This window comes from Salvia miltiorrhiza, chromosome 5 (genome assembly GCF_028751815.1).
Source record: "Salvia miltiorrhiza cultivar Shanhuang (shh) chromosome 5, IMPLAD_Smil_shh, whole genome shotgun sequence".
NCBI lineage: Eukaryota > Viridiplantae > Streptophyta > Magnoliopsida > Lamiales > Lamiaceae > Salvia > Salvia miltiorrhiza.
Window position 1 is genome coordinate 8,552,024 of NC_080391.1, and position 7,860 is coordinate 8,559,883.

Here is a 7,860-nt window from a genome sequence, read left to right on the forward strand (position 1 = left end):
TCATTGCAGCACCATCATCACATCAGCTCAACCTGCACATTTAGAAAACATATGCAGGGCTGAGTACAAAAGCACTCAGTGGGCACGTATGCCTAGGTATAAAAATACATGCTTCAAAACTGTAAATTGTCATGCCATCATAAACAGTACAGCAAGGGAGTTTTTCGCTAAAAAGGCCCAAGCTTACTAAGTTCATTTGTGATTCTTAAAGTTCGTCTGCAGACTAAGTTCTCTTGTAATCTATCATATCTGGAACTTTGTGCCGGAGAGGTGGCCACCTCTCACGGTCACTTGACCGGCCAACCCGCTAGATGACTCACGGTCACTGGTGTACACTAGCCCTGGCAGGATAGCTATCAACTGCTCAGGACCCGAATTCGATTGCATCATTGGCAAAGCCAAAGCAGATAGATATCATACTAAAATTTAAACATTTTATGGCAAGACAATACTTGAAATAACTTTAACTCAAAGATTTTATTATGAAATAACTTGCTTGAACGTAACATTTAAACTCATTTGATATATATGAAAGTAATGCCCACCTGATTGCAGTGTTTTGCTACTTAAGACAATGATTCTCTTTCCTTAGCGCGATAGGTTACTCAGACGCTTTTGTTTATTTGAACCTTTAATAACACGAAAACATGTGTTCGAGTGAATAATAGAAAAGATAACAACAAATGCAGTGAATCACTATTCACTCATTTCTCTAACTACCCATATTTCCTTAAACGACTATATCTAACTCATATACAATCGTTCTTCCTTTATCAAAATACTTCATGTACCTTTGAGGATGTAGGAAATTCCATTTTATATTATTAATTTATTTATCTATTATAAATAAAGAATAATTCTATAAACATAAAACGTTTTCCTTTTCCCCATTTAAAAATGCCAATCACCAATATATATATATACACATCAATAGCTCATTTATAAACTAAAAGTGATATTTTATCAACAATAAAACTTTAAAATCCTTAATAGGAATTATTTTGAATCATTTTCATCTCAACAAAACTGTATAGGTTCAACTTCAACTAATAAACTGCTTTTACTCCGACCTTGTATGGAGTCGAATTTTATATCAATAGAAACCTCTTTGAGTCTAGTTTAATTGAAAAAAAAGTATGTTGAAAAACTCCAAGTAGTTTAAGAGATATAGCGATTTTCCCATCGCCTACCAGATTCGGCAGTTTCTGCCAACTGAAAGTCCAGATTTTTGAAAAAATAGCAAACGTTACCTGAATGAGCTCAAATTTTATATGTAGATAGCTAACACATATATATTCATAGAATAAAAATTTGAGAGCTAAATATCAACATATGGTTACTGAAATAATTAACCTAATCATCTGCCTCACGACAGTTTTAGCAGATACGGCAGTAGACTTCTCGAATTTTAAAAGGGTAGTAAACGAAGTTCAAATGATATGAAACTTTGTACGAATATTTACCACACTCCCATCTATACCCCAGAAATTTCCCATAATATAATAGAAACGGGAATGCATCGAAATAAGGGCGTCAACTTACCCTTGTCCAAGTGAGCACTAATGGAAGTTGTTAGCCGGGGGTTTTTCTGGTCGTCGTTCCGCGATGGGGTTTAGCCGCGAAGGTCTACGACTTAGTTTTCCTCGTGCGAGATAGATCAGGCTACACAACGGTGGTTTCTTGATCCTTTTTCGTCGTAAGGATAGTGAGAAACGAAGGCCGTAAGTTGGCCGATGGCTAAGTCGGGAATTCGACGTTGGCCTCCGAAGGATATTGTGGCCTTTGGTCGGGAAAATATAGAGAAGGTTTCGGCCTTTCGATTGTTGGGTTTGGTAACCTGAAGATGGAGGAACGAGTACACGTTCTCGGTTCAGAGCCTAGTGACCGGTCGGCGAATAAACGGTCCGGCGAAGGGAGCTCACTTGAGCTCTTGCAATGAAGAAATTAAGGTTTTCACTACAATGCTTTTGCGGGAGTGATGAGTACTGAAATGATAATTGAAGTTTATTGATTTGAAGCTGAATCAATCGAGTGAATTTATAGATGAATTTATGCGACAATTGGGGTAATGATAATGGAATTTTTGGCGTAGGGAGTTGGAAGGAAAGTCAGCTGCAAATCTACACTTTTGAAAAAATAAGATTTGCTAGAAATCTGCAAATCTTTGAAGTCAGAAATCTTGAATTGGAGGGGAAGGTTGAGCATGCCATCTTTGAAAATTTTGTTTCTTTCGTGATCTTCTTTTCCTCATATCTTGGCTTTTTGGATTGCATGGAAGATATTGAGACCTTGAAAAACTTGTTGCAGTATGATGTTGCGTTGAAGGAAAAGGTGGAATAGTGTAGGAATTGATGTGTTGGATGAAAAAATCGAGACATACGTGTAGTAGGATTTTGATTTTCCGTGATCTAGTTTCTCCTAGTTCTTATTCGTTTCTGTAATAATTTTCCAATTCCTGCTAATTAAATACTTGTCGTATTTATATAAATTAAATCCTCAATCTTGAGATTTAATACGTGAAAGTCGGAATTAATTCGCGACTTAATACCTTAACACATATAACGCGAAATAATAAAATTATTATGCATATGATCTCAAGTTATAATTCTAGCAATTTGATTTAAATAACACGATTTATAAAATCGGTTATAAATCTAAATTTTCTAATAATATTGATTAAATCAATAAACTGGTAAAACAAAGTCTCAAACGTATAGTTAAACCAATAAATTTAATTATTGGTTTCATTCATGACTGAATATTAAATCGCAGCTCTGTATCTCTTATACAGACTTTTGCTGAAATAATATTATCTGAACAAAATAATCACCATAAATAATTAAAAGAATTTTATAACTAATGCACATATTTAATCTAATATGTATTTAAAAGAGCGGGGCATTACACACTGTATTCAACATCTCAAACTATTTAATTTGTACCAATATATATACGTAGGAATATTATGTAAATTTGTCTCAAATCATATTACCATTGTTTTGGGAGAATTAATGTTTTCATAATTAATTACTATCATAATGCACGAATAACATTTTTATATTTCATTATATAAAGTTGATACCAATTTAATTATTACATAAAAATTATAAATATAATAAAAATATATACTACTATATATTTGAGTTTAATATAAAAATAAAATAAAGAAGAACTGATCACAGTAATAAAATTTGACATTGTGATAAACAAAAAAAAGTAAATAACACTCCAATATAAAAATAGAAATTAAAAATAGATTTATTCAAAAAAAGAGGAGAGATGGGAGAGAATTTTCTTAAGTTTTAATCTTTAAATAAATATATTTTTTTGCTTTATAATCCAAATAACAGGTATCAAATTAAAGCTAGAAGTTCACAATTTGATATACATATCAAATATTTTATAATTACTTAGCTCGAATTTCACAATTTTTAAAAGAATATAAAATAGAGAAATAAAAAGTTAAAGAAAAAGAAAATAAAATATATATATAGTTTATAAATAAACCTTCAATTTTATTATAATCACAAATTTGTCGCACAATATTAAAATTGATGTTCAATTGAAAGTTTCCTTTTTAAATATATTATAGATTATTTTTTTTATTTTTTTTACTTGGGGAGGGGGAGTGGTCAGGTTTGAACTCTAAACCTTACTGTTCGCGCTGCTTGGTGTTCCTTTAGGGACAATATATTATAGTGCTAATATATCAAAGTACCCACTTTCTTATAACAAAAATAAATTTTACCCACTCAAATTAAAACTTAAAATTTTACCCACTTTTTTGTTGAATGGACTAAATTACCCTTCTATATAAATGGGCAAACCTAATTTTCTTTCATTCTCTCATTTCTCTCTCTCTCTTCTCTCTCTCTACCCACACGCCCTCTCTCTTCTCTCTCTTTCTCTCGATCATTCCCTTCACCACGCCGCCGCCGCATGCTCCCACGGCCACCACCGCCAAGATGAGTGGAGGAAGACGGCGTAGGCGACGCTGACCTTGGCGGTGGCGTCATAGATGGCTTGACAGAATCGTCTCGATCCGCCGGCGAAGGACGCCGCCATGCGCACCATCAACTTATAATCAGATCTAGTTCTTAATATAATCAGATCTCCGCCGCCACTCGACTTCTCGGAGCAATCTCCGGCGCTCAGGAGATCGACGCAGCAGATGACTCCGGCGAAATTTCGAATTTGTATTTTTCAATTTTGTATAAAAATTGGGGAAATTAGTTAGAATGAATGGTTGTTAATTGGGGAAATTGGAGTGGACGATTGATTTCTGGAGCCGGCTTGATTCGCCCTTTCTCAGTCACCGATTTTCCATAAACAGAGTTATTGAGAGAGAGAGAGAGAAAGCTGCAATTCTATTGATTACTATTTTAGCATTTACTTGTTTTCAATTGGCGGAGGAGAGGCCTGACATTAAAGAGGCAGCACAACAGATTGAGGAGGTGAGGGAGAGAGATACAGTTTGAATTTAATTAGAGCTAATTGATTAAGAAATTAATTAAAATCGCGCAATTTTGTACAAATGTTCTTGAATTCACAACCAAGTTTATAAATTCACAACTGAATTATCGGCGTTGGTTGTGAATTCACAATTGAAATAGTGTTGATTGTGAATTCAAATTTTATTGGTTGTGAATTCACAACTTGAAAAAATGTTGGTTGTGAATTCAAATTTTATCGGTTGTGAATTCACAACTTGAAATAGTGTGGGTTGTGAATTCACGCGAATTCACAACTAACATTATTTATAGTTGTGAATTCAAACTTTAAAACTTGAATTCACAACCAATACTTGTTATTCAGTTGTGAATTCGAGTTTTAAAGCTTGAATTCACAACCAAAATTTATTTTGGTTGTGAATTCACTGGTTGTGAATTCGTGGGTATTTGTAAAATTTTTATATGTAAGGGTAAAATGGTAAATGTGGGTATTTTTTTAAGTTTTTATATTAGTGGGTAAAATTTATTTTTACTATATAAAAGTGGCTATTTTCAAAATCCACTCTATATTATATTATAGATGAATTAGATTGTGATATATATAGATATATATATATATATATATATATATATATATTGTATGTCAATTATTTTGATTTAATTAGTACTTTGTGTAATTATTTTATATTAAAAAAAATATTGAACAGTAAATTGCTTTTCTCTCAAAATGATGAACAGTAAATTTTTTGCAGAATTTTTCAAAATGATGAACAGTAAATTGCTTTTCTCTCAAGAACAGTAACTCACCGAAATCTTTTCCACCGAAAGCTCCTTACTTTCGGTCTGCTTTCCAACCTTCTCCGACGAAGGTCGGCGTGCCGTTTCCGTTCACGTCTGCTCTAGATCGGCAACAAGCACGACTCGGCCGCTGAATGATCTGCCAGCTCTGGTCTCGCACCAGCTCCTGCAAATTCCCGTCGATCACTCCCTCTCTCGTGACCGTCTTCTCCGGCTAGCTCAGCTCCAGTCCGGACGGCAGACTGTCTTCATCAGCCGGTGCCCCCCCGGTGTGCACGAGCGTCTCCTTCCAGGTGTCTATCCGGCGGCGTTGCAGCATCTCCATCGCCGCCGCTCGGACCGCTCCGCCTCCTCCGGAAGCACGCTGCGCCTTCATCAGTTCGGCTATCCGGCAGGTCCGCCCAGCCCGCAACAGCAGGCAGCAGGTTTGAAGACAGATCTGTGAAAATTGGAAACACTGTAGATGGTTGACTTGTATCGGCCATTGTCCAGAATCCGTTCCGGTCTTCCAGCCGGCGCCGCATCTCTACGATCCGTCAACCGCCTGTAGCCAGCGCCTCTCTCATTCCGATCATGTCCTCCGGTGATTTTTCCTCGATCGACAGGGGTGGTCTTAATCTGCCCCAAGTGTCGAACAACTTCACCAAAGCCTCTTCTGACGTTGCTGGCCCAGCTTTACCAACCTCCAAGGATAACACTTGTTTGCCGAGTGTTTCAGCGCAGAAGAATCAGCAGCCGCTGCTTGGTTCTTCCTCTTCTACCGCGAAAGCTGTTGGAATGGTGTCCTCTTATGCTCATGTCACGGCCCCCCAAAGGGTCAGGAAGCCGGACTTACCGGCACATAAATTCCACGCGCTTCAACCCTTTGCTCAAGGAGGACATGGCGTGCTCAAAGTTCCTCGAGAAATCCAGAATTTTCAAGCGTCAAAATTCCAACACGCGCTTATTGGTCGTTTCATGATGAATAAGGGTGAAAAACCTAGGATCACTAGAGAACTCAAGGCGGAATTACAATCGTTGTGGGCGATTAAATCTCCTTGGTTTCTCATGCCGATGGGAAGAGGATTCTATACTTTAAAGTTCCTAGATAAGGAAGATAAGGCTACCGCTAAACGACATGTGATCTGGGATCTTCATGCAGGTTCGATACGTCTTCGTGATTGGGCTCGCTGTTTTAACCCCTATAAAGAATCGTCCTCCTTGGCTCAAGTTTGGGTGAGAGTCTATTACCTGCCGGTGGAGTTCTGGCATCCGGAGGTTCTTTCGGGCATTGGTCGATGGTTGGGACAACCGTTGAAGATTGATGGTACGTCTATTGATGATGAAGTAGCTCACTTTGCTCGTATTTTAGTGGAAATTGATCTCTCTCAACCTCTCCCGGAATTCATGACTATCGATGGAGGCGAGTATTTTTTTAACATTTGTCACGACCAGACCTAATTAAGGATAATTAAGCCGGGGAAATCGTGACTAATGGAGGGAGATTAGAAGCGGGGTAGAAAGGGGATAATCAAACAAGGAAGGATCGCATTTCATCATTTAACAAAAGGGATATTTATAATATAACAGAAGTTTAGTTGTATAAACTCAAATAACTAGTAAGTTCAGATATCTCTGACTTAGCCAAATAAACATAAAACTTCTGAGTACGCAGCGGAATATGATTCTGATTACATGTATGAAGACATGTAACCCTAGAGTTCATTAATACATAATAAGACAAAAGAATCCCGCTCGTCACTTCATCACCATCTGCAGCTGCTCAACCTGCACATTTAGAAATATATGCAGGGCTTGAGTACAAAAGTACTCAGTGGGCACGTATGCCTAAATATAAAAATACATGCTTCAAAACTGTAAATTGTCATGCCATCATAAACAGTACAGCAAGGGAGTTTTTCGCTAAAAGGCCCAAGCTTACTAAATTCATTTGTGATTCTTAAAGTTCGACTGCAGTCTAAGTTCTCTTGTAATCTATCATATCTGGAACTTTGTGCCGGAGAGGTGGCCACCTCTCACGGTCACTTGACCGGCCAACCCGCTAGATGACTCACGGTCACTGGTGTACACTAGCCCTGGCAGGATAGCTATCAACTGCTCAAGACCCGAATTCGATTACATGATAAAAGTCACATCAGATAGATATCATACTGAAATTTAAATATTTTATGGCAAGACAATATTTGAAATAACTTCAATTAATTTAGTCATGAAATAACTTGCTTGAACGTAATATTTAAACTCATTTGATATATATGAAAGTAATGCCCACCTGTTAGAAACTTTTTGTGGTACAGAAGCTCCTCAATAGATTGTCAATCTCGCCCTTGACCTTTATTACGAGAATATAAATAAGATATTGCTCGAGTAAAATCCTCAAATAATGAGAATACAGAATTAATTATGCATGATCTTTATGCATGATTTATTACTCCGAGATGATATTAGAGAATTACTACTATTAATCCTCACTATCGGATCAAATAAATACCAACTAGGTTTCATCTTGCGTGGTTGAGTAATTAACTAAAATAATCCGTTCGCTTCAGGTGTTCTAATCCGCCAATTAAATAAACCCCATACCTCGTAGTCAATAGAAAATAAATAATAC

The 7,860-nt window shown here is 36.7% G+C and overlaps 1 protein-coding gene across 1 annotated transcript; it reads left to right on the forward strand.

The window, feature by feature from the left end:
• The first annotated feature begins 5,822 nt into the window (after positions 1-5,822).
• LOC131025481 (uncharacterized) lies at positions 5,823-7,560 on the forward strand. The gene is made up of 2 exons (XM_057955275.1): positions 5,823-6,651; positions 7,547-7,560. The coding sequence occupies exons 1-2, from the start codon at positions 5,823-5,825 to the stop codon at positions 7,558-7,560; spliced, it is 843 nt and encodes a 280-aa protein (XP_057811258.1).
• Positions 7,561-7,860: the final 300 nt, after the last annotated feature.